This window comes from Gorilla gorilla, chromosome 13, assembly GCF_029281585.2.
Source record: "Gorilla gorilla gorilla isolate KB3781 chromosome 13, NHGRI_mGorGor1-v2.1_pri, whole genome shotgun sequence".
In the NCBI taxonomy this organism is placed as follows: Eukaryota; Metazoa; Chordata; class Mammalia; order Primates; family Hominidae; genus Gorilla; species Gorilla gorilla.
In genome coordinates, this window is record NC_073237.2 from 45775543 (window position 1) to 45802421 (window position 26879).

At 36.8% G+C, this 26879-nt stretch overlaps 1 protein-coding gene across 4 annotated transcripts in view; it reads right to left on the reverse strand.

Moving 5' to 3' along the window:
* The window catches only part of ADAMTSL1 (ADAMTS like 1), a 443211-nt gene that overhangs the window by 239977 nt on the left and 176355 nt on the right, over window positions 1–26879 (reverse strand). For 2 of the 4 annotated variants that reach the window (XM_063696342.1, XM_004047838.5), the window contains exons 8-10: window positions 20837–20948; window positions 16509–16647; window positions 2677–2727 (exon numbers count right to left, since the gene is read on the reverse strand). In XM_063696342.1, coding sequence (XP_063552412.1) covers window positions 2677–2727; window positions 16509–16647; window positions 20837–20948 — 302 coding nt within the window. The remainder of the gene's footprint in view (window positions 1–2676; window positions 2728–16508; window positions 16648–20836; window positions 20949–26879) is intronic. The other 2 variants (XM_055351516.2, XM_063696343.1) reach the window with 1 other exon arrangement.

Below are 26879 nucleotides of genomic sequence, written 5' to 3' on the forward strand. Positions count from 1 at the left end.
ACTTGGACCTGACCATAGTGTAGTTTCACAAATAGCAGTTAAGTATCTTTTTCAATGTCAGTGATCATAGAAAGACAAATGAGGCAATGTTATTTCAGAAATTTATACTATGGTCCCAGCATACAACTACAGTTCTATGCGTAGAAAATTATCATGTGAATACTTGTATAATAATAGGGTTATGTGGAATCTTGAAGTAAAACATGTTTGTGTACTTTAAAGAAAGCGTAACAAAAGCTGAGAGAGAGCATGTCAGGAGATCTGAAGATGGTAACCAGGTAAGTGCTTGGAATAAAAAAAAGACATAACCAAGAATCTTATCCTGGAGAACACTGAATGAATTTATACATCATACATTTAACCTCTTTTGGCTTTTAATTTTTTTAAACACAGAGTGTGTTTAAGAAATTCTCAAATTAAGCAGGATGCACAAGAGTGGCATATATTAATTATAAATCAAGACAATTATTCAGACTACATTCTCATATTATGTCCAGATATGTGTTACAGTCAAAGACTGAAAGCAGGAAAGAACAAGGTAAAATATGTTAATTGTGTTTTGTATCTATACCTGTGTTCTTAACCCCATTTAAATAATTTAAATTGCCTCGATCAGTGGGTAGCTGCCATTTGAGAACCATTTTTGAGCCTTAATTCTTCTTATGAATGAAAACACAGTTGTAAAAATAGTTTCCATTTACTAAGACTTTGTCAATAAAGCTGACTATCTATCTTTATAACTAGTTCAGTATCAGACATACAAGGGGGTAAGAAATAAAATTTATTGTTCTTTCCCATTGTGATACATAGACATGCCAAGAGTGTATACAAGGACATAGTACAAACACACACCCAGGAGGATCGTTTTAATATACCATTGGGATTTAGGCATTTGGAGAAAAATCTCAACCTATAAGAAATCAATTTTAACCTAATATAGGCATTAGTTATGCCAGAGAAATATAAACAAGAGAGATCACAGATAAAACAGAAATCTAGGAGTTGCCTTTACAGGAAAAACATAAACTTGATGTTGCTTACTCCTGATGTCCAACTTTACCTTTATCTTGAAATAATGAAATGTATGGCTTTCATACAAACAGATACATATATCCTATGAACATCTATTTCACAGATACAGAAATTGAAACCAAATGAAATCTTAGTTCAGTTAAACTAATCATTTGCTATTTTCATTACTTCAAAAAATTAATTTTTTGCTATTTCATTATTTTTTCAAGGTCAAGAGTTCTCGATAAAACCAGAAAAATGATACATTGGGAACATTCTAAAGCTATTTATTGTCTTTATCAATATAGTCATAGGAAAGTAGGAGTGAGCTGACGAATGACATAGCCACGTAGTGAAAGAGTTAAAAATAACAAGAAAAACTAGAAGTATATCTAGTATAAGTCAAATTCCTTTCCTATATGTGATCATTAACTGAAAAATGAGTTCCCTGCCAGTCACTAGATATATTTAAGTAGATGCTGGATGACAACTTTCACTTGTATGTATGTATTATATAAACATCGATAGATGTGTATATACATGTGTGAATACATACGCATTGAATATATGAATGCATATTCGTGTAAATATATATTTAACATACCTGTGGTATATGGTTGTGATTGTTCGGGAAGAAATGGGAGAATGAAGCATCAATGGGGAGTTGCACTAGATGACCTCAAGGAACCTCTATTTGGATTCTAATTCATTATGTATTTGGAGATTTTTCCATCAAACCCTTACAGTTCAAAATAAAATTATTTTCTGGGCTTGGTTTAATTTGAGATGGAACAGGCTGCTGTGGATTACTCCAGCCATTTATGATTTGATATAAACCCTTGGTTCTAAATAGCAGCTGACTCCCTGAGGGCCAAATAATCAAAGAAAATAGAGCATAGGTCTACTTCAATCCCAGTTCTAATTTCTGCTCTCTGTGGAGCTGTTTCCAATGCAGTCAACACACTCAGTAGCTAGAGCATTTTTCAGCTTCTCCGGTTTTCTTATGAATATATTATAAAGGGAACACTTTCTTTTAAAAGTTCCTGAATTACTTTCATTATCTTTTTTCTAGTTTTTAAAAGTACTGTACTTTAAAAAAGCAATGCAGTACATTGAATTTTGTTTAGAAAAAATGTCTCCTAAAATGTTTTGAACAATAAGAATATTAAAAAATTGCCTTTTATACTTAATTATAATTTATCTGAAATAAAAAGTGGACATTTAAAGCCCCTATGCAGAATAATATCACATCTGGAATTCCATGTTAGTGGTAGTGCAATAATACTTTAGGCAGTGTTTGTTTAATAGTTAGCAACAGTGCTTTAATGACTAGGGTCCTATTGAGAGGAAAAATAGGAAAGAACAAAGGGAGGGAAAGAAAGACATAATATAAACCCATAAACCGTATCTAATCAGAGTGAATTACTGTTTTCACTCCAGTGTAACATGATTCTACCTTAAAGTGGTTTTTGAATGATAAGGTTACAGTCTGAGCAGGCTAGTATTATTCAAAAGCAGAACTCAGGATGGATTGCAAAATATACCATCTACCATCTTAAAAACATATAATCTCTCTCTCTATGTATATGTATATCTCTATATATATAGATAAGCAGCAGAAGACTAATTTGCTAATTCTAACATCAGGATGATTGATTTACGTACCGAGGAAGGGGATGGTAGAGGTCATAAGGCATGATCTGCTTGTATCCGTCACTGTTAGGAACAATAATGCCAACCCTCTGAGTAGAAGGTACACACAATAAAATAAACACTAAATGATTACATTATACAAATTTTTAATACAAATGCAAAATAACATTAATAAATTGTATCTATAAAACAACACTAAAACAGTTTTATATCTTTATGCCAGGATATGCTTTAGGATGGGGCAAGTTCTTTGAAAGGGCACCATTTACTATAATTAGTTCTCTGATCCAAGCAGGAAATACCATTGCAAAGGGTGGTGGCAACAAAACTTGGTACTTCATCATTAACTATGACACAATAAGGTTGTAAATGTTCTTTAATCCCCAAATTATACATCCTATGAGGTCATTATTATTATCATCATTATTCATGTTACTTCCAGATGCTTGCCAAGCAATTACAGTAACTGTCTCACTTCTGATGAAAGAGAGAGCTATTCAAGCTGGAGAATATGTACTTCAGAACTGACAATACTATGTAACTGCATTAGCTAGGTTTCTTCTCTTGGCAGATCTAGGGATTTCACTAATACCTGGAAAGTAGCCACTTGGGTATTTTATAAGGGGAGGGGGAAACTACTGAACATAGTAGGCAACTATTAGCAAAGGCAAATTTCCTACCAAAATAAAGGTAGGCAGTTAAAATGAGATATTATGAAGAGTGGGTTTTTGTGGTCTATAAAATATTGTACAGTGTTAACTGCTGTTGCAGTGATGGTTGTGATTGTCATGGCTTGTTAGTACCTCTAGGACCCTGGGAAACCTGTGAGGTTTAGAGACAGAGTGAATGCTCAGGATCCACAAGACATATCATAGGCTGTGTGGAGGTTCCTGGAGGCCTTTAGGATGCCAATAAACTACTCTAACCTACTTCACTGATTTCAACTAAAGTCTCCAATTGGTAAGACTGGTGGGTCCCTGCAGAGGCCTTGTTTTCTGGTTTGTGGAGGACTAATGATTCATGGGTTTTGGATAAGACCGCTAGTGCAACAGCACCTTCATCAAGAGTGGGAGATGGAGATGCACAGATGTAGAGAATGGTAGTGCATAAGTGGAAGATGCTTATTTTGCAACTGATAAATGATAGAAAGCCCCTCTTTGGGGTATTGAAGGAACTCACGTATTCTATCTGTGCCTCTGGGATAGATGGATGCATATATTTATATATCTATATAATATCGATATATTCAATATAAATATGTTTATCTTTATATTTTAATAAATAAAGACTTCCATTTTTACCCATTCCTCTGATATAAGATGATATAGTAGGTTTATAAAATACGGCTAGCAAACCCAGGTGTTTGGGTAGAAACAGTGAGCCGTGAGTGTGGATCACAAAGATAAAAATAGCACTGGCTGGAGATGATGAAAGGTAAGAAGGAGAGAGAGAGGGATAAAGGGGCCTGCATAGTTTCTGAAGAAATTACTGAAAGGTTAGGGGATACATGAGAGAAGTCAAATTTTGTTATTTAAAAAATAGGAAACAAAGCATTTAAGATGGATATCTACTTCCAGGAGGGAAGGTCATTGGAGTACTAACTTATTTATTTTATATGACTAAATTTTCTGTATTTTTTGGGTAAATAAGTTTTTTACATTCATTTGTGTGAGAAAATTTTCATGATGTGTGTGTGTGTGTGTGTGTGTGTGTGTGTGTGTGTGTGTGCCTGTGTGTGTGTATTAACCTTCAGTAACAATGTATAAGAAAAGGGATGCTGCCTTTTGGGCATGCTCAAAATCCCACAGTCCTTCACACAAGAATGAAATGAACAGCCTTTAACCTTTTCTGTTTTTTGAGTGAACCATCCTATTTTTTTCTACCTTCTGACAGATGATAAGAAATCAGGTGAAAGCTTAATCGTTCCTTATGTTACAATCATTCTAACATCTAGTAAGAATCATTCTTACATCTAGTAATAAAGGGAATTTTTTTTTCTCAAAGGACTATATTTTAAAGAATGCCAATCCTCTTCCACAGTCCTTCTAGTAAGTTTGTACATACACTGTTATCTAATAGTAGTCAATTAAGGAATAAATCAAGTTGACTTTGAAATTATATTTTACATTACTCTAGTATCTTTATTCATGCTACATCAATTTCTAAATGCAGAAATGCATACCATTGCCTTCTCTCCTGAAAAAATTTATGGCTGTAATTTGTCATCTTCAATATTAGAATAAACTGTTGCAGATCTCTGTAAATTGATTTATCAGGTGATGATATTTAAAATGGAGACAGTAACACTGAAGGAGACAAGCTGAAGTGAAGGAGAATAAAAGGGAGAGTGTACAAAATTCAAGACGTTGAACTTTGCTTTGGACCGATTTAGAAATTATGTTTTTGTTTGAACAAGGAACTTTAAACCTGGATTCAGCAAAACTATAGCTATATTTGTCTTCTATGACATGGGTCATGGTGAAGACTCATAAAGTGACTCTGTAGCACCTGTGAAAACAGAAAGCTATCAAAACAATGGTGCTCTGTCCAGTCCTGCTAATACATATTCGTGTACATAGGCTCAGCTCTCTCTAGGGTTCATGCCATGGCCCTAGCCTTTCACTACACTGTTACTGGGGGAAAGCAAGCTTGCCTGAAGTTAACTTCCTATTGCTTACTTTTTTTTTTTCTTAAGCAAAGTGTGAATCATAAAGAATAATGAAAAAGAATGTAATTTCGGGACTTTAAGAAGTTCTCCTCATGTTTAGGTCTCCATGTGGGTGTGTGTACATGTATGCACGCATTCAGACATGCATCTGAATATGTGGGGTGTGGTGAAGGAGACAAAAATGATTTTTAAAAATGGTCACAAAGGGAAAAGATAGAAGAAACAGTTGGCTTGGGGGTAAAACTCATTCTCCAGTGCCTTCATTATGCTGACCACCACGCACACAGTTCTTACATTGTTTCTCTTACACTGGGCAGTAACATGACTCCATCTAATATCGCCATCATCAGGGGTTGTGGTGGTAAGAAGAGAAGGTGAGCATGAGCAAGTGATCATTCTGGAGTGATGTACTATCAGTAGAAAAGGCATCCCACCTCATCCTCTCAAAATACATGTCTTACTGAATTGCCCATTGACAATTCAGGAGAATGATTCAGTGTTATGACAAGTTTATATAATGAAACATTATGCAGCACATGGACATAATGGTTTTTGAGTCATTTTTAATGACATGGAAAAATGCTCAGATGTAATGTCAACTAAAAATAATTGAATATGAAATAGAATGTACAATATGATTGACCATAATGAGAAAATATATAGATGGTGTACATATCTATGCATTTTCATAACTTATATATGTGTGTTCATGTGACACATGTATACACACAGATGTATACATGCATATATATGTACACACATATAAAAAACTCTCAACAGTGGTTAGTTATTGGTATTAGGATTATGAGTATTTTTTGCTTTCTTTTTAAATGTTTTTCTGTTTTCTAAGCTTTCTATAATATATCACCTTTTACAATTACAACAATTAGAATATTCAAGTATGAAAAAATTCAAATCTAAGAAAGAAAAGACAGAAACTTTGGAACTATGAAGTGGATGAAATGAGGCCATCACCTCAAATTCCATGCGTTACTTCAAGATCATTGAGTCTGTGCAGAAGTGATCTAAGATGCTACTTTAGAACAGAGTCCCCAATGTTAAAAAAAAAAACAAGCCAAAATTGGGCTCACACTGCTCAGTTGTAGAATATAACTATTGAGATACATCTCTCTCTACAAGAAAAATCCTAAAGTAGTTAATTCCATGGGCACCTAATTTACCGGAGTTCTGTTCTTTTATTTAATTAAATTTAATTTTTTTGAGATGGAGTCTCACTCTGTCGCCCAGGTTGGAGTGCAGAGGCGCGATCTCGGCTCACTGCAAACTCCTCCTCTCGGGTTCACGCCATTCTCCTGCCTTGGTCTCCTGAGTAGCTGGGACTACAGGCGCTTGCCACCACGCCCAGATAATTTTTTGTATTTTTAGTAGAGATGGGGTTTCACCTTGTTAGCCAGGATGGTCTTGATCTCCTGCCCTCGTGATCTGCCCACCTTGGCCTCCTCACAGGCATGAGCCACCACACCCGGCCGGTTCTGTTCTTTTTATAATGAAAATGAACCATAAAGAGATCCTTTCATGGTTTCAAGGGTTTCTCTCAGTGAATTTCTCATGACCTCTTGCTTCTTCTCTGGAACTGCAAATCTTCGTTTCTGATTTCCTGATAACTAGATGTGCTCTAGGCTTTTCAAGCTCAGTGCATCCCAGACAATTCATTATTTGGCCTTGCTTCTTCTCCTGTTATCACGACCACCATTCAGTCATGGCCATTCTCCTATCCACTGTACACTGGGGCTATCTTCACCACTCAGTTCTTCCAGTTGTCATCTCAACACCAGCAATGTTTGCCAAGTAGATCTCCTCCTGACACAAGTTTGGGCACCTTCATACCAGTCTCGTAAAAAATCAATCCAGCCTACTCTGCTGCCAAAGCACCTGATACTTCACCTCACCATTTAGAAGACTCACATGGTTCCATAATGCCCAGTGAAATTTTTTAGTCAAATGCTACTTCTCCTAAATTCTTGCCTATTTTCTCTCTTAACATCTAGCCAGAAATTCGCTCTCCTTCTTCTTAACACCCCTAATACTAACTCCTCTCCTCACTTTTAACTGTGTACTATTGGCCCTTTATATCCATGGGTCCTGCGTCCATGGATTCAACCATAGCCTGAAAATATTTCAAGAAAAAAAATGGATAGTTGCATCTGTACTGAATATGTACAGATGTTTTCTCTCATCATTATTCCCTAAACATTATAGCATAACAATTATTTACATAGCATTTACATTTTATAAGGTATTATACATAATCTAGAGATGATTTAAAGTACACAGAGGGTGGATATAAGTCACATTCAAATACTACACCACTTTATATATGGAAGGCATTTGAGCATCTGTGGCTTTTGGTATCTGTGGAGGTGGGGGTGGGGTGGGTCCTGGAACCAATCCCCCATGGATACTGAGGGCCAACTGTACTAACTTCTAACTATTTCACAAGTTTTTCTTTAGTTTATCACCATGAGGCAGAAGCTATATTGGTTCTTTACTGCATCTCTTAGGACAGTGTTCTGCACACAGGTGATTAGTAAATAATCATTGAGTGAACTTATGTCATCAGTGTGCAGATGCAAAGGCAAGTAATGCAACCACATCCAAAATTAAAACAAAAAAGCAAAAACAAGTTTTTAAAAGCTAGTTAGGAAAGGAAGGAAAGAAACTCCCAAACTGCCACTGTTGTGCACATATTCAGTCCCACGTCTTGCCTTTTGCTGGCCCTGCCATCTTTGAGAGAGGGCAGTCTGATATGGAGAGTGGTCTGGCAGTTTAGGAAGGCTGTTCAGGCAAGCAGGGGTGATTGGCTGATGTGAACAGAGAAAGGACAGATTAATGACTATGCTTCCATCCTGCTTAGCTTACCTCTGTATCTTTTCATTGGCTGTCTCCCAGATACAACTCTGAAAGCTTTCAAAAAGATCTACTCTTCTCTCTTTCTCATGTGTCTTTCAGATACCATGCTGCTTTGGACAACTCAACCTGCCCTGGACAGTGTGGCGGCCCAGACTCTAGTTGATTCATTTTTGCCTTTGCCATGGCACCAAGCACAGAACCTTTCACAAAATAGGTGACTATATTTTAAAAAATGAACAAAATTGTGTGCAGTAGAAAGGTCTCTTGTATAGAAAATGGTGCTCCATCTTCTCTAGACAACCTCAGGGCAATAGAAACCAGCCTATTTCTAAGCAACAGTTTAGAAGAGTGCAGGAAAGAAGTAATAAAAAGTTGGAAGACATACAAGCACTTTGCTATTTCGTGAGTAGCAAAGCATGGAGGATCTGGCCATAATGAGGAAAAGGATCACCTGAGAGGCTGGGAGTTGGAAGGTCAGTACTCCTCTCTGCTACTTTCTTTCTATGTAACCTTGAGTACCTTACATCAAGGTTTGGCCATCCGCAAAAACTAAGTACTGGATGAGATCAGAAGTTTTAAGATGAAGTAAGAGTAGGTGCCTGGAAACCCATGCTATTGGACTCTATCTTACCTGCCCCATCCTAGTGTATGCTAAGAGTAGAACTCAGAGCTTACTGGGCCACAGCTTGAAAACCACTGAACTAAGATAATTCTCTCAAAATTTACCTCCTGTAACACTTCATGACTTCTTAAAACACAGAGAGTTTCCCTAACATTTACAGAGGCACGTTGGGATCCCATAAATCAGAAAATATTCTATAATTAGGTCCCATTTTTAAAAAACCATAAACTAAGCAGCAACATTCATTTATCTGGGCTTCCACTGAAATCAGATCAAAAGGAGTCTGCTTTATGCAGATCTGAAAACAGTTTTTTAGACACAAATTCATTTTCTGTAATAAACTAAATACTGAAGAGTTTTAATAATTTGGGTCAAATCATTGAATACTTCCTCACATCTACATTTCTGGGGTTAAACATTCTTGGTATTAATGAATGTAATTTCTGAACTGCTTTTAAATAAGTGAGACTAATATTTCCTTGGTCTTTGTTTACTTCTTTCTGTACTGAGTGATTTAGCCATTGTTTGATTTGAGTAAACGTCAGTATTTACACTTACATGAAAGAGGCTTGCCTAACCTGGGTATGTGGTCAATTCAAACACCCAGACTTGGCATTGTTATGGTTAATGGTTCTGTGCTGGCTGTGCTGTTCTACGTTGGGCTGGAACCAGATCTCATAGGTTGCTGAAGGCATTATGCAGAACAAGGATGACTGTGGGATTTGATGGCATGAAGGCTGCACCAGGCATCAGGTTGCCTGCCTTTATGCCTGTCTTTACGTAGAGATACTGTAGAACTGGAAGAACTTAGATCCACATCCCAATTTGCTTTTGCCAAGTGGCCCTAACACTTAACCTCTCTGAGCTTCAGTTTTTTCATCTGTAAAATATAGGTGACAACCCCCAGCCCGCTAACCCAGGGATTGTAAAACTAAATAAGATAATGGATGTGAAGGCACCTTATAAACTTCAAACAGAAGTGACATTGGGCAAGTTGTTTTACCAGTCTGTTTCTCAATTCAATCATGATAGCTGATGTTTGGTGACTGCTTGGCACCTCACTAAGGACTTTACATATGTTGCCTTATTAATTTTCACAGTTACTCTCTGACAGGAATATTATATTTATTTTACAGAGGGCAAAACTCAGGCCTAGATAAGAAGTTACTTAGCTAGTAAAGTCTTTTGGCTACAAACTGGCAGACGGAAGTTAAAAATAAGGATGGAAATAATACCTACTCTATTAACTCACAGGCCAATTAAAAGAATTACACAAATAATTACACTTTTAAAAACTTTAAAGTGTACTATAAGAAGTGATATTACTATTAGGAATGATCTGGCTTTGTAGTAAATTGAATTTCCCAGATAATTGAGTTATAGTTGATTATGTGATTGTCTGATGATGTGTGGTGTATCTATAAGCATGGGAAGGGTATGATCATGCATTCTAAGAAGCACCCTAACTTTGTATCATTTATCTCATTATGAATAATACATGAATGTGGAAATGAGATTTTATGGGTATTTTTTTCTTATTGTTTACTTATTAGCTGCACAAAGCAGTTACTTAAATGAGGTTGATCAAAAGGTAAGAAGTTGTTACTTTTCTAAATCATTTACTTACTGTAGTAAAACTAAAGACCTCCATAATTAAGAAAACATTTCATTATACAGTAATTGCTAAATAAGTCAACCATTTCTTGTCCTTACACTGAGTTTTTTTGGAGACATACCTGGCCTAAATCCCATGTAAATTAAATGGCAATGTCCCACAGCTGGTAAAGTAGAGGCTATCAGACACTTGTGAACTGAGACTTCAGGAGTTGCCAATTATCTTAATTTCTTGTGATCATTATATTTAAAAAATCTGATAAATGTGATTTACTCTCAAGATCATATTTTCCTAGGACTTACAGTTCCTGTTGTTAAAACAACCAATAGAGAACCATCTTTCTAGACCCATACAGAATTCTAGAATTCCATCTTTTCCTTTCATGGATGAGAAAGCTGATTTCTGGAGAGCTTAAGAGTTTCTCTCAGCTAACATCAACATCATCATAACCGTGATCTTAGTCATTATATAGCTGCTGCAGCTAACATTTATTGAGCGCTTATCATGAGTCAGGTACTCTGCTAAGCTCTTTAAATGTATTATGCCATGTATTCCTCATGACAACTTTATGAGGTAAGTATTGTTATTATCCTCACTTCGTAGGATGAAAAATCTGAGGCTTAGTGGGAATAAGGAATTTGCCAAAGGCTATTCAACTAGTAAGTGGCAGAGCCAGGGTCTCAAGCCAGGACGTTTTATGCCAAAGCTCCCACTCCTAAACATCAGGCTATATTGCCATTGACTAGTTGGTCACCAAGTTAGTGTGAGAATCAGGATTTTTACATGCCTACTACACATAACACTTGTTCTAATGCAGGGTATTTCTTTATAGTTGCATTAGAATTTGAGACTTTTTTTTGGTTCCTGGCCAGAGATAATTTATGCAATTTACTGTGAAACTAAATGGAGCTGGACAAAAAAAAAAAAAAGTTCACTTAAACTTGCCAAGAATTGCCGCTTGGGGGTATACAAGTTTGGGCATTTGCTTAGGACTGTTGCTCTGAATTCCTTGAGGGAAGGGGGAATCTGGATGCAGTTTCAGCTAGAAACAGATTTGTTTGCTAATAATTGTGGCCGTGATAGTGTGATGAGTGAGAGCTTTTTTCACTTGTCCACCTCTTGCCAATTTAAGCCCCCTTCATTACTGCCTTGGAGAGAAAACTAAAGGTCTGTGCCAAAAAAAAAAAAAAGAAAATCTGCAAAGTTGGTTCTCTGATTGTCTCACAAAGTGTAACTTGCACAATTTCCTCCAGACAGCCTTAACTGTCTCACCATCTCACAGATTAAGATATGTAAGGCTAAATGTTGTATATTTTACATCTAAAGCTGCTTTGAAACATCAAGGTGTTTATTAGCTGAATTCATGCTATGCCTTTTTAGTTGTTGCTGAACCACAGGCTTATACTTTGAGGCTTTCTGGCCACATGATGGACCTGACCTTTCACCCAAGAGGTAAAAATGCCACACATCATTGCACAAATTCCAAAAATATTTCCATTGGCGTAAGACAGAAGCTTTGCTTATACCATGGTAGGCACAAGAGAGGATTTTACATTTGACTAGATCCTAAATGTCTTAGTCACATGGGAAAGCACACAGAACATAGTGTTAAATGTATGAAGCAGAAAACAAACGTGGTAGATCCCTGACATGCAGGAGGGTATGTCTCTGGACTTCTGGGAATGCCCATTGGGACTACCAGTAGAACATGTAATACACTGTGTACAGAGCATATGATGGGCTTAGTGATGTCATAGCTCTGAGTCTCTAATGAAAAACCTTATTAATTTTATCTAAAAGTCATTAAATCTTTATACTTTACTTTCTCTTCACTTCCCTTATAAGGATTAAATTTTGGCTCCCAGTTTGAGACCACTTTTGGCCAGGAAACAAAGTGTTTTATCACTTCAGAAAAATAACTGTGTAAATGACACCAGCAGAGAGCAACAAAGCCTTCTTGGGATGAAACTGCTGGGCAGCCAGCATGGCTCAATTGTTGGTCTTATAGTCCAGTGGACTTAAATTCCTACCTCAGTACAATGTCGAGTTACTATGTGTCATGGATATTCAGGCTGGCTTTTAGAAGAATGAGAACCAAGAATGCCAAATTATTCAATGCCAAGTATCTACTGTATAAAGTATGATCTCAATTATGTTATGAGCTATAGACAAGACTGGAAAGAAATATAGCAAAAGCATTAACAGAGGTTATCTGTGGGCACTGGGGATTATTAGTGAGTTCATTGTTTTCATTACAGTCTTTTAACTTATCAATATTTCTAAGTTAGCATTTAGAATCAGCAAAAAAGCCATGAAAACATAAAAAGTATTTTGAAGAGTATAGGCGAGATGTCAACAATCTCTTCAGCCTCAAGAACTAGTAGATGAACTAATCCACCACCATGGAATCCAGTGGATGTTGTCAGTGAGTGTAAGGAGGAGGAACAAAAAATGAGATGGGAAAGTAAAAGAAAGAAGATGGTGGGAACAAAAGGAAAAGAGAATGAGAACCAAAAAATAGACAGATGTGTAGAGTGAGATATTCCTGAGACCCCTCCATGCCACTGGTTGCCTGTTCTCTGTTGATTTGAGACAATTCCTAGAAGTTGTTCATGTATTTAGGAAGCTGTTGTAAACTTCCTAAAACTAAAATAATGACTGATATTTATAGTCACTGAGTTTGAAGTTGGAAGGGACTGTGGACACAATCACATGCAGTGACTGGAAACATCCTGGTCATTGGGAGGCTTTATATTGTGTAAAAGACCAAAATATATAGACCAAATGCTGATGATATTTATGATTTTAGTTGATTAGTTCAAATGTATAATGTTTACCTATTATAAAGCAAAATAATGAGAATAGGGAAGCTATCTTGGTAAACACAAAAAGTGGTTATCAGGGATTATGGCTACTGGTAGCCATATCTAGTTTATTTCTTCTTTGTTTTGGTTTTAGATATGTAGTAATGAGAAAATTCTTATTATCACAGAGAGTGTTTGGTAATGAAAACTGTTTTTACAGCTTACCTTGCAATCTTAGGATAGTTATTTTTTCAACTAGACATAACTGAGGAACCTAATGATGAGGGCAAAAGCATTTACTTCGGTAGTACAACACTTAAAATTGTGATAATTTTTATAATTTAACTTAGTGTGAATCAGTTAAAATTAGTTGCTTAACATGTTTGAATATATTTTTGTGAATTATTATTTAAAAATACTTTAAAATATATAAAACAAAATTTAATTTAAAAAACTGTGGAACAACAGGCTCTGTGGGCACAGTTTGAAAACCATTAATTTAACAACAAATGACCCTCTCTTCCCATTCTGTGGGTGAGAAAATGGAAGCCCAGAAGGGTAAAGTAATAAATATAAGGTTATAGACTTAATTGTTCAATGCGGTTTTTGCTGTCAATGACACATGCAAGCCTTGATAGGGAATAAAGTTGGCTGTCTAACTGGGACTTTTCTTTTTAAATTTATTTTTTATTTTTTCCTTCTCTTTTCTTACTACAAGGGACTCTACTTTTAAATACTAAAATAGGTAAAAATCCTAGTGTGATTCAGGAAAAATGAATAAATATCTCAGTGGCTAGATATAATAAATTTCTTTTGAAATTAAAAACATGTGACTTTATACCAAGAACGTTGGTTTTCCCTTTTGGGAATTTCTAAATTTGGACACAAAAGTGTTGGTTGAATGTCATTGTTCACTCTTGATTTTGCTATTAGACCATTAAATCTGAGTGAGAAAACAGCTTCCTGAGGGTTTGATTCTGCAATGTCTGATGGAAGAGCAGATCTATTTTCTGGAGTCTCTTCTATCTACTTTTCTGAGGTCATCACTTCTCATTTTCTCTTAGAATTCAGAAGGGTTGCTTTGATTCCAGGTATGCAAAAGAGTTCAATGAATTTCATGGCAATTTCTGAAGTATCTTAACCTCAGAGTAGCATACTTACATTTTCGGAAGCAGCTGTCCCTTAGACCTTTCCTACTGCTAAGTCTTAATTTTCTCAGCTTTGTCTAATGACTTCTTCAATGAAAAAAGCAGCTTCCTGACATTTGCCTATTTTTTCTTTTCCCTTTTCTCACTTATCTTTCTTTGTGTCTTTCTTTTTTACATAGCCACCTGTCCCAACATTTACTCATGTGCTGTAATAAATGTTTTAAAATAACACCGGACATAGAAAAGGCATAAATTGCACAGGCAGACTTCTTTCACTGCAGAATGGCCTTTTGCTTTGGGTAATAAGAAATAGGCCAAAAAAGTTTCTCCAACAGACAAGGGTGGGTAAAAATCAGAGGCAAGAAAGACTGAGTAAACATTATTATAAACATTTCTTTCAAATTGTTAACAAAATGCTTTTATTTCACACAACTCTCTTCCATGGCCATCTCTTGATTGACATTTTTTTTCTTTGTGGAAAAAAGCTTTATGAAGTTGTGGGAAGTGAAATTGTCATTTCTCCTAGAAATACACGTACAAATTTTCATGGAAATGTGTAAAAGACTTTCAAGGTCTCTCTAGGGCTGACTTGACCTGTCTGAATTAGGATAACTGTGCCTTTCACACACTGGTCTTCCTATTACAGTTATGCATAAAAATATATAAGTAGAATAATTTTAAAATGAAATCAAATTGCATGGGTTATAACTGTCTTGGCTAAAAAGTTCAAACCCTTAAGATTTCCAAAATAAAGAAATCCAAGCACAATTTCAACACCTTATTCAGTTTTTATATCGTATCCAATTTTTAATATATAATTTTCTGATGTAATATGATGCTAAATTAAACTTCACCTAAATTTTACAATTATAAAATATCTATTCTTTTTGTTCTTTTAATGAAAACCTGTTATTCTGAGTTCACTTTTATGAGGTAGGGAATATGTTTCCTGTGAATTAATTAATAACAGCAATTTCATATCACATGTAGAACTTAGCAGTCATAAATAAAGATAAAAGAGTACAGGAATATACACCTTAAGAAATTGACAGCAGAAAACAAAAACTAAAATTGCTTTGCTTATAACCTCAAAATAGAATGATTTGCATCGACATTGCCCAAGTCATATTTTGATGAGTTGAAGCTTTCTTTTTATGCATACATCATCAGTATAGTATGATTTTAAAAAATAACATTGAGATGTTTCTCAAAAATCCAAGGAGTTTGAAAATGAATCTTTGTCTTTTGGTATTCCTGATTGCTTTTGTAGGGGAAGATTTTTCTTATATTCTCTCTCATAAGTTGAGGATGAGTAAGCTACACTATACTAAAGAGAATCACCAGCAAGTATTGTGACTGCAAAGGCAAACGCTACACCCATGAAAAGATTCTTGACCTGCACTTCCATGACTACTCTTCACTTGAGATAATTCATTCATCAGGCAGATTCTTGACCCTGCAGATAATCTGAGGGCTAACTGTAGTTTCCAAAAAGCAAATAATCATGTGTGAAAGTGTCAAGTGCCTGTTTAAAGCTTCTACTTTCAAAGACATTTTAAGAATCTGACTACTGAGAATAAGTTCTTTCTCTTTAGCAAAGACTGAGTATGTTCAAAGGCAGCAGAGCTGTTCTAAGGCTTGTTTTGACTCTATATAATCAGTGTGGACAGGCTAGAAGGGATCAGCTGTGGCCCTGAAATATGGTCTGCTCTGATCTTGTCCCTGATCGGGAATAGAGATAAAATGGAAAAAATCCTGAGAACATTGGGTCATCACATTGGTTAAGAACGTTGAGTGGTCCATTGGCCTGGACCTTGTTAAGGAAAGAAACAAGGAACCAGAATGAAAGGAAATCAGAAGAGAAAATGACTCTGAAGAGCATGTCACCTGCTGCTTTATAAAAGGGAAGTCTGTAGACTCTGAGATGGCCTCGCATAGCAGCCAGAGCAAGGAGTATGGGTACTAATAACATGTGATTAGTAATGAACACTGGACAGCAACACTATTGATGTTTAATTTCATTTTATTTTTAATTAAAACGTTTAATTTTAATTTAAATAACCTATTTGGAACTTGAGTTATGTTTATGACAAACGAACTAGCAAATTTGACTGACCTGGCTGGACAAGGATCCAAGTTGCACTCCTGAAGCTTGGGTTTGGGTTTGATGTTCTCTGGGTAATAGTGACAGTATTGGTCAGCAACCACACGGTTGCTCCTCAGATCGTAGCACTCAGCCGATGTCAGCTGATAACCTGTAGTATCAAACCATCCAGGCAAGTTTAAACGTACATGCCAATGCAATATATTTCTTTATGCATTTTGGCCAGCTCACATCAACGGAAATTATTCCCCAATGCCTTAGTCATTTCCAGGAAAAAAGACACATAATTGGAAGGCTCATTAATTTTTGCAGACCTCAAGTACTGTGCTTTTCTCAAGTAATCCACTCAAATCTTAATAATTACATTATATAATTAGGCTTGAACTACTTAAGGGCCCAGCCAGATAATAAGACTGTGGTAAGAACTGTTCTTGTTATTTCTTTTATATGATCTAAAAATATAATGCAGAATTCTGTGTCCAAAAAACATCGTCAGGATTTACCAATCATCTTATACAAGAATGCTAAATTGCCTCCTTAGTACCTGGGGCACTAGGGAGAATAAACTCCCAAATAGATAAACAAAATAAATCCCACATTGCTCCCCTTGCACATGGGGGGCCAGCACAGGATTGGGTTCCACCAGATGCCTGGGAACATTATTTTTGCCCAAATTCAACCTGAGTGGGTTGAGTAAATGTACCATTGAGATTCCAACAGTAGACATCATGAATCCTGTTTCCCTGCAGAATTAATAAAAACACCTCCCTGTTACTGTTCCATTTTTGTTATATTCAAAATCTTCTGTCATTCTCTTTAAAAAGTCTCTAGCGAATATTTCTTAGCCTCCACCCACAAATTGTCACCGTTTAAAGAAGCCTCTCTTAAAAAAAGTATTGTTGAGTAATAGTTAATTCTTTTCATATGTTTTATCTTTCCTACCTGCCTTTTTATTGTCCTGTGGATTTCTGGTAGGGTGGTGATCAAGACTTAGATTCTTGGGGTGAAAAATAAATGTGCATAGAGAATTTTTAAAATTAGGCCTTTTATATCATTCTTACCCTAATCAATCTGCCAAATACATTATCCCTAGCAGGTGGGTTGAACACGGTTATTGCTAAATATATATTAGGAAGCAAGATTTAAATCATTAAGGGACTTGCAAAAGATTTTAGGAAATCAGAAGGAGGTTTATGAGCCAGATTTCCTGGCTTAAGGCTGTGTTCTCAGACCACCCACAAAAATTAATTGTTCATTAAAGACCCTAAAAAAAAGGCCTTTTAAAATTTGACTATAAAGATGAAAAGCATGAAAAGTAATGAAAGCAATGGATAAGAACACTTTTTCTATCCAATATTTGTTTTATAAAAAAATCAAGTAGCAAAATGACATTTTAAGTAAGTAAATGTACTTTCACTTTTCAATTACATTGTACTCTAAAAGCATCTAATTTTATAACAGGCTAATCATTTTATAATTTTCCAGATAATAATTTCTACACAGGGACAGAATTTATCATGTAGTAAAATACAGGAACAATGCAGTAAATTATTAATCTGAGATGATTATTCTTCAAAATCAAAATTTGTCAGCCTAAACCTGTTGCTTTGAAGCTATTATAGTGTGTATAAAATGAAGGGTTAGAGCAAAAATGAAGGAAATGACCAAAATCACCAGATAATCATGTTTTCTAAAGTTTTATAAGGTATTTGGAGTAGCAATTTTTACACTAAGCAAAATGTCCAACCAGTTGAATCTGGAACCAGAAACAGAGAAGAGAACTTAGAGATCATTTCTTCAGTAATTTTCAAGCTGGTAACTTCAGTACATTTCAAAATAAAGTGGAAGGACAGCTGGTCTCCACATCCCTCACATCTTCACTCAGAACAGTCTTCCTTTTATCCTGGCTTCATAGTTAAGGTTTCCTTTGAAGCAAGATCTGATACCCAGAAACATCTGAAAACCACTGATAGTGCTACTTCTTCATTTCCATGTGGGGAAAATGAGGCCCAAAGAAGTAAGATACATGTGAATCTAACATCAATGTCCTTATTATGTAATGAACGATTATCAAGGTTGCTGACATCACACTCGAATAGCAGCTCTATGTGTGCATATAACTGAAGTGCTATTTCTCACAAAGCATGGTTTTCATTTTTTTTTTAAAAAAAACAAACCTTAGATTCTTTCCTTGAAACTATTTCCTATGCCAGTTATTAGTAAAAATATCAAAATAATGTATTCCCATGGAACATCAAAGTAATTGACAGTTCATTTTTAAACAAAGCGATTTTCCTTCTTTCTTTCTTTCTTCTTTTTTTGAGACAGGGTCTTGCTCTGTCACCCAGGCTGGAGTGCAGTGGCATGATCTTGGCTCACTGCAACCTCTGCCTCCTGGTTTCAAGCAATTGTCATGCCTCAGCCTCCCAAGTAGCTGGGATTACAGGCTCGTGCCACCACACCCAGCTAATTTTTGTATTTTTAGTAGAGACAGGGGATTTCACCATGTTGGCCAGACTGGTCTCGAACTCCTGGCCTCAAGCCATCCTTCTGCCTTGGCTTCCCAAAGTGCTGGGATTACAGGCATGAGCCACTGCACCTGGCCAGCTAAATGATTTTCTATCCATGACAGACGGAACAACTAGAAACACTCATTCTATTGAAATGCTTAAAGTGTTGAATTGATAGTTTTTTATCAACTGAGTAAAAGTACTTCATGGCACTTCTACTGACTTCTTTTAAGCTAAAATCCAACACTGCTCCATAGAACCACATTTTTCAGTAGTTTGTTTACATTGTGTAGATAGAAACAACATAGGTAAAGATGAATTACATCATACAATGTTTTCCAAAAATTTATGGGTAATCATTTGTCTCCATTTTGAGGTACTATCCTTTTATATCTTGTCAAATTAATATAGTGATACTTCTGTGGATTAGCTATTTAAAGTCAGCCAATTAACTGGCTTCTATGAAACTAGAGCTAGAATTTATTTGATGTGCTAATTTTCAAAAGAATAGACATATAATTTTATATCCATTACGTTAGAAAAACGATGATCCACAAACACTGACTCAGTTGGCAATGAATCTAAAATATTCACACACTGATTGTTATCCTTCTGGAAAGAATTTGGTAATGTGTGCCAATAACCACAAAAATTCTGAAATTCCTTGATCTAACAATCTCACTCCTGAGTATTTATACCAAGAAAATAATTTGAAAAGAGAAAAATACTTAGGTATTAAGTTATTCATTGTATTATAAAAGCATAAAAGTTAAAGGAACTAAATGATTTGCTGTAGGGAAATGTCTAAATAAATTATTGGGAAATTCAATGCAATTATTATGTAAACACTATAATTATGATGAGCAGAAAATGAGGAAAAATAACCTTTTGTAGTAACACAAAAGCCTTTTCTAGTAACACAAAATGCTGTTCGTGTTACAAATATGATGGAGCAGAGACAGGAGTTTATTTTATGACTTTTCAGGACAGATGCATTTTAATGAATAAAACAAATGGCATTTCTTTTAATGCATGGATGATGGGGTGGAGTTGAAAAATAACTGAGCCTAAGTCTAAAATGCAGAGATATTTTTTTCCTGGTAGCAAACTATTTTCTCTAATTAAGTAAGCCTGATAAACACTCTTTAACTGATTGCTAAATAGATGACTTTACTTCAACCACATGAGTAGTTTATATGTAAGTGAATGGACCTGCCTGCTTCAGGACCAAACTGCTGCCAAATTAGAATATTTCTAGCTCTGGCCTTCTACAAAATCAAGGAGAGAAGTAAAGACTGTTTCCTCGGTCGGGCGCGGTGGGCTCACGCCTGTAATCCCAGCACTTTGGGAGGCCGAGGTGGGCGGATCACGAGGTCAGGAGATCAAGACCATCCTGGCTAACACGGTGAAACCCCGTCCATACTAAAAATACAAAAAATTAGCCGGGCGTGGTGGCGGGCGCCTGCAGTCCCAGCTACTCAGGAGGCTGAGGCAGGAGAATGGCGTGAACCCGGGAGGCGGAGTTTGCAGCGAGCCGAGATGGCGCCACTGCACTCCAGCCTGGGCGACAGTGCGAGACTCTGTCTCAAAAAAAAAAAAAAAAAAAAGACTGTTTCCTCTAATGGGACTTTACAGACAGAAAATGTCTTTGGCATCTTGGCGGAGGTATCTGCCTTACAGGAGGGCCTCGAGATTCCACTCTGTTCAGAAGAAAGGATCTGGTCCACCACAGCACAAAATTTCTTCCATGCTGAAGTAACTCTACTCTTATAATACCCAAGTATTTCCTCACAGAAGCCAACAGTTTTTAGACTAAGTGAACACCATTACCTCCTCCACAGGTTGCTGAGCAAGGAAAGAAATCCGTCTCCCTCCATCGGTGGATGATGGGTTGATAGAAGATGAACTGGACTGTACTGTCAGCGGAGCCCGAGTTACGAATCTGCAGGAGTCAACAGGAAAGTAGAAGAAGTAATGTGACAGTGCGGTGCTTTCTGGTCCCTTGCCACTTCGGACAAGAGTATATGGTAGCGCTGATGGTTTTAGGCTGTGTGAGGGACTGCACTGCGGGAGAAGTGGCAATGGCAGTATCATTTATCCTACCATTTTACCAGTGAATGGTCCTTGCATAAGCTTTCATTATCATTATCTTCTCAGTTCTGTTGCCACAGAGCAAGGGAGAGCAATATCTCAATTTGTGATTTCACTATCATCTTATTCCAAGCCGGTATTCCCTTTCCGTCCTTTATTTCCAACCTCTTTGGTATAATAGATAAAATTATGTGGATTTTAAAATGTAGATTCAGAAATAGACAATTTGTTCTAAGAAAATTATATACTGCAGAAAATAAAAGATACTGGTTTTGGTTAAGAAAAAAGACGAGTTGAAGAATTAAATAACACTTCCCATTCAGAGACACATATTGGGCTTCTTGTCAATTTAGTGTGCGAAGTTACCAACCAGATGCTTGCTAAAAGGCAAACTTCTGGGCCCATGCCCAGAGAACTAGGTAATTCAAATGTTGATGGTTTAAGAATCAAACTGAAAAACACAAATTTATGTTATAAAAACGATTACTTACTTAAAAACAATTTATTTGCTTTTAAATAAAACTGGTACTTAATGGAAACTGCAACTTCTTTCTTTTTTTAAAGGGGGTATGTGAGACAAGTCCTTAATGGTTCTTAAGAGTACAAGGTTGAGAAAACATAAACTGAAGAGAAGGAAAAAATCCCTTATGTCAACAATTTCATGAAGACAGAATGATACAACATTTAGACTGTTGGGCAAGGTTTGGACTACTTATTATAAGGAGGTTCCAAGGACAATTGAGAGGATTACTTCTTACTCTACATTACAACAATTAGAGAAGTATCAGAGTCCAACTGAACCACTTGCCCTAAGTATTTGTTAAGTGTTTTTCAGTCTTAACATTTTCTCTTTTTTTTCTTTTTTTTGCAATGGAGTCTCGCTCTGTTGCTCAGGCTGGAGTGCAGTGGCACCATCTTGGCTCACTGCAGGTTCCGCCTCCCGGGTTCACGCCATTCTTCCGCCTCAGCCTCCCAAGTAGCTGGGACTACAGACGCCTGCCACCATGCCCGGCTAATTTTTTGTATTTTTAGTAGAGACGGGGTTTCAGAGTGTTAGCCAGGATGGTCGATCTCCTGAGCTCGTGATCTGCCTGCCTTGGCCTCCCAAAGTGCTGGGATTACAGGCGTGAGCCACCGTGCCTGGCCAAGTCTTACCATTTTCTTAATTGCCCATAATGTAGGATAAATTGATGGATTTGGCCTTCAGATTATTTTAAAGATAGCCCTATTTCTGTGCTACTTAATTTAACAAGTGGATTAAACATCTAGGATGCAGGGGGAAAATAAGAATATTGAAGAAACAGGGCCAAGAAAAAGTGATGGATGCTAAACTCTACATCAGTTTTTGGAGTTTAGATGGGAATATGGAAATGTTTCTCAGAAAGTCTGAGAGACGTGGAAAGAAGGAAGAGAGAAACCCTACAGAATGTCTCATATTACCCTGGGATTTTGACCTGTAGAGCATTTACGTATTTTCTAATTAGAATAAACAGTGATACCATTCCCTACTTTAAAACAAAAACAGCTGAAGCAATACAGAGTCTTTCACAAAAAAAGAGCACTGCCTATAGATTTCTATTTCTCATTTTTATGTGTCAGATACAAGGGTACCTAATTGCTTGCTTAGGGATGTAGTATTAATCACATTCCTTGGAAAGTTCTTTTTTTTTTTTTTTTTTTTTTAAGCTCACAAAAGCCTCTAGCTCTCTTGGGATGTGTGGTTATCACACTGGAAAGTTATAAGAAAAAAACTTCCATTTAAACACAAGATTCATGAAAAAATAAAAGACCAGAGCATTTGTTTAGATTCAAAGAGATGAGGTTTTTTTGTTTGTTTGTTTTTGTTTTTTGCTTTTTTTGTTTGTTTTTGCAGATGTTCTTTTTGGAATGTTAACCTGAGTCCTGGGAAGTAAGGGAAAAAAATCTTAGCTTCTTACAGCCAATGTGAGGAGGATATAACATCATAATACTTGGAGAAACTCTGTTCTAGAAAGCTTCAGTTTGACACATTTGGTTTAGGGAGCTAAACACATCTGGTATATGTAATTTTGACCTCCTTATGTTAATAAAAAAGAGTATTTGAACCAAGCTCTTCTTTCTATAATCACAATGTTTCAGTGTTTCTAATTCAACATAATGATTTCTCACACTAACCTGAAAAGACAAGACAAAAACTTTTCCATAGCAATTGACTGCACTGTCATGACAGAGCTGGAGGGCCATAGAAATGTGTATGGGGGGTTATGGTTGAGCTTTAATTCCATGTAAAATTCAAGGAATCAAGGAGATAGTATAAGCACATGAAGACATCATTAAGCACACAAAGGCTTTTCCAGATAAAGCACTGTTAAAGCATCTTTTCCTTTTTCACTGGCAAAAGGCAATATGTGAGCTTTGGGATTTTCCCTAAGTTTCTTTCTCTCACTGATGTAGAAGCCGTTGCCTCAGATGGGCCAGCAAGGGGGCTGGCAGTCAGGGCTCCTCCCAACCTGGCTAAGCTGTTCAGTCGCTGCTCTCATGAGGACAGGGAGGCAAAAGGAAGCCACAGGTGAACCACTACTGTGTATCTCTGAGCTGGGATCCACAGTGTTATGTGACTTGGTCACACTGCTCTCAGAGCAACAGGGATGTCATGACTTTGGAAAGCTTGGAAACAGTGAACATACATCAGTATGCCTGCTAGGGAGAGAATAACATGGAAAACTGGTAAATCTGTTGATTAAATGTGTCAGTCTACTAGACTCAATTTTTGGCTGTTCTGGTAGTTGACAGAGATACTGTATCCTCTGGAACTGCTGTTAAGAGTGTTTTAAAATGCTTTTGTTTGGGCTTGAAAAGATGTGCAACAATAATAAAATCTTCCTTATAGCAGTTATATATCTATAAATACCTAATTTTGAAATAATTGTTATCTTTCTCCTTCACATTCTGAAAACTCCATGGAGGCAGGTACATTTATCCTGCTCATCATTTTTCAGCATCATCTACAATGTCTGGCACATAGCAGGTATCCAAACAATGGCTGAATAAACGAATGCATGAATGAACAAACAATTGAATTATATACCTTTCAGGTACTTTTGAAATTTCTAACTATTTTTTGTGATAAATTATTAGATGAGTCATTATCTTTTTATATACATCTGCCAGTTTCCTCGAAGATGTTACTGATCACTTGATTTTATCATCAAATGATAAAATTCATAAACGGAAACAATATTATTACAAAACAATGTTTATCCAAGAGCACTTTGTTTTGAGGTGGAGTCTCACTCTGTCACCCAGGGTGGAGTGAAGTGGCGTGATCTCAGCTCACTGCAACCTCTGTCTCCCGGGTTCAAGCGATTTTCCGCCTCAACCTCCCGAGTAGCTGGTATTATAGGTGTCCACCACCATGCCCAGCTAATTTTTTGTATTTTTAGTAGAGACGAGGTTTTGCCATGTTGGCAAGGCAGGTCTCAAACTCCTGATCTCAGGTGATCCACCCGCCTCGGCCTCCCAAAGTGTTGGGATTACAGGCGTGAGCCACCACACCCAACCCCAAGAGCACTTTCTACCCTCCTTGGAAGGCTGTCTTTTTAGGTAGGACAGTATAGTGAAGAGGGCTTGCCAAAATGCTACTTACTATGGGAATGAAACAGATTCAGTTGTCTCACTGTTTGAAATACCTGATAATTTTAACAGTTGGAAATGCTAAGATTAGGCGTTAGTAGATTAAAAATGATTTTAAAAAATGTTAGTATGCAACTTTACCTCTATACTTCTTATAGAGTTTTCTAGTTTTTCTAGAACTCCAGACCTCCATATTGGAAAATAGTGCAGTTCAGCCCGTAGGCCCCTAGCTCAGGGTTTTTTTTTTTTTTCTTTTTCATAGAAATGGGGTCTCACTAAGTTGCCCAGGCTAGTCTCAAACTCCTGAGCTCAAGCAGTTCTCCTGCCTCAGCTCCCAAAAGTGTCAGCATTCCAGGCATAAGCCACTGTGTCCAACCTACCTAGCTCAGGGTTATGATTAATGCTGCCCACAACCCTTGAGTAGGGCAGTAGATCAGAGATGCTTCTCTGGAAACAACAGGTATAATGTTGTCTAAAGAACGAAGAGGGTGGCAAAGATTTGTCAGGAAGGAGATACTGAGTGGCAAAGCAGACTGTAGCCTTCTTGAAGGATTGTCCCAGTGGTCAGATGGAGGAGGAGGACAGGAAACCAATGACCAGAGCTGAGCTTAATATTGTGGTGGTGGGGAGCGAGGCAGGATTGGGCAGGGATCTGCAACTCTCAAGAGTGAAAGAAAGACGAGGAACCAGTTCTCTGTCTCTGCATCCTAAACCTAGCTGTGTGATGGGCAAAACAATGTGTGAAATCTAACAAGAAATGCAGTATATTCTGATTAGCTCAGTTCTAAACGCTTGGCATCTATCAGCAAAAGGGGCATATTGGCAGAGTCACTACCTCTAAAAGTTGGGTAGGAAAATGAACCAGTACTTACTATTCACTTCTTTTCTTTCCTACAGTTGATTTAAACTTTTCCTCTCAAGAACACATGGCTTAGGACAATGGTTTTCCCTTTTATAAGCATGGGTTGACTGAAATAGGGAGACTGTCTAGAAACAGGTTGGGTGTCAGGGTGAAACCAATCTGGGATTAAACGTTGGCCAAACCTCAGCCTCCAGTGGATAAAGGAATTGGTTACAGATGCTCCTCAACTTACAATGGGGTTATATCCTGATAAACCCATCTTAAGTTGAAAATATTGTAAGTTGAAAATGCATTTAACACACCTCACTTACCAAACATCCCAGCTTCCCCACACCTACCTTAAATGTGCTGGGCTACAGTTGGGCAAAATCATCTAACACAAAGCATGTTTTATAATAAAGTGTTGAATATTTCATATAATTTATTAAGTACTGTGCTAAAAGTGAAAAAAAGAATGGTTGTATGGGCACTTGAAATAAATTTTCTACTGAATGCAAATTGCTGTTTCACCAAAATAAAGTAAAAAATTTGTTGTTGGTTATTGTAAGTAGAGGACTAACTGTATTTCAGTCCTACCCAAGATTTACAGGCTGCCCAATATCACAAAGGCTTTCTTTTTTTTTCCTTTTTTTTTTTTGAGATGGAGTTTTGTTCTTGTCACCCAAGCTGGAGTACAATGGTGCAATCTCTGCAACCTCCGCCTCCTGGATTCAAGCGATTTTCCTGCCTCAGCCTCCTGAGTAGCTGGGATCACAGATGCCTGCCACCACGCCCAGCCAATTTTTGTAGTTTTAGTAGAGATGGGGTTTCATCATCTTGGCCAGGCTGGTCTTAAACTCCTGACTTCAAGTGATCCACCCACCACAAAGGCTTTCTTAAGCATATTAGCTTGTAGTGCATATCTATAGCTTTCACTATGTCTTTTTTTCTTTAGTATTCAATGATATGTATCACTATTTCAAAACTGTCTATCTAGTCTTTTATCTTCCAAATGACATTGTAAGCTAGGAGAGGGAAGATACTATATAGGATGGTCAATCTGCCTCATGTATCAATCATCTGCTAAATGAAGGAAATACATATATATATATATATATAATTTTATAAACTTACTTAATAAATTCCCATTATTTTGGACATGGGATTTCTCTCCAGACTCCTTGTATTGTTACCTCTTATAATAAAAGCAAGTTTTGTATCCTGAATTGTGTGCAAGGTTATGTTCAAGGCTATCTAGAACAAAATATGAAGGCATCATCTTTGCCTAATACTCTAATTGATGCAAGCAGAAATCGCAAAGTTTCTGTT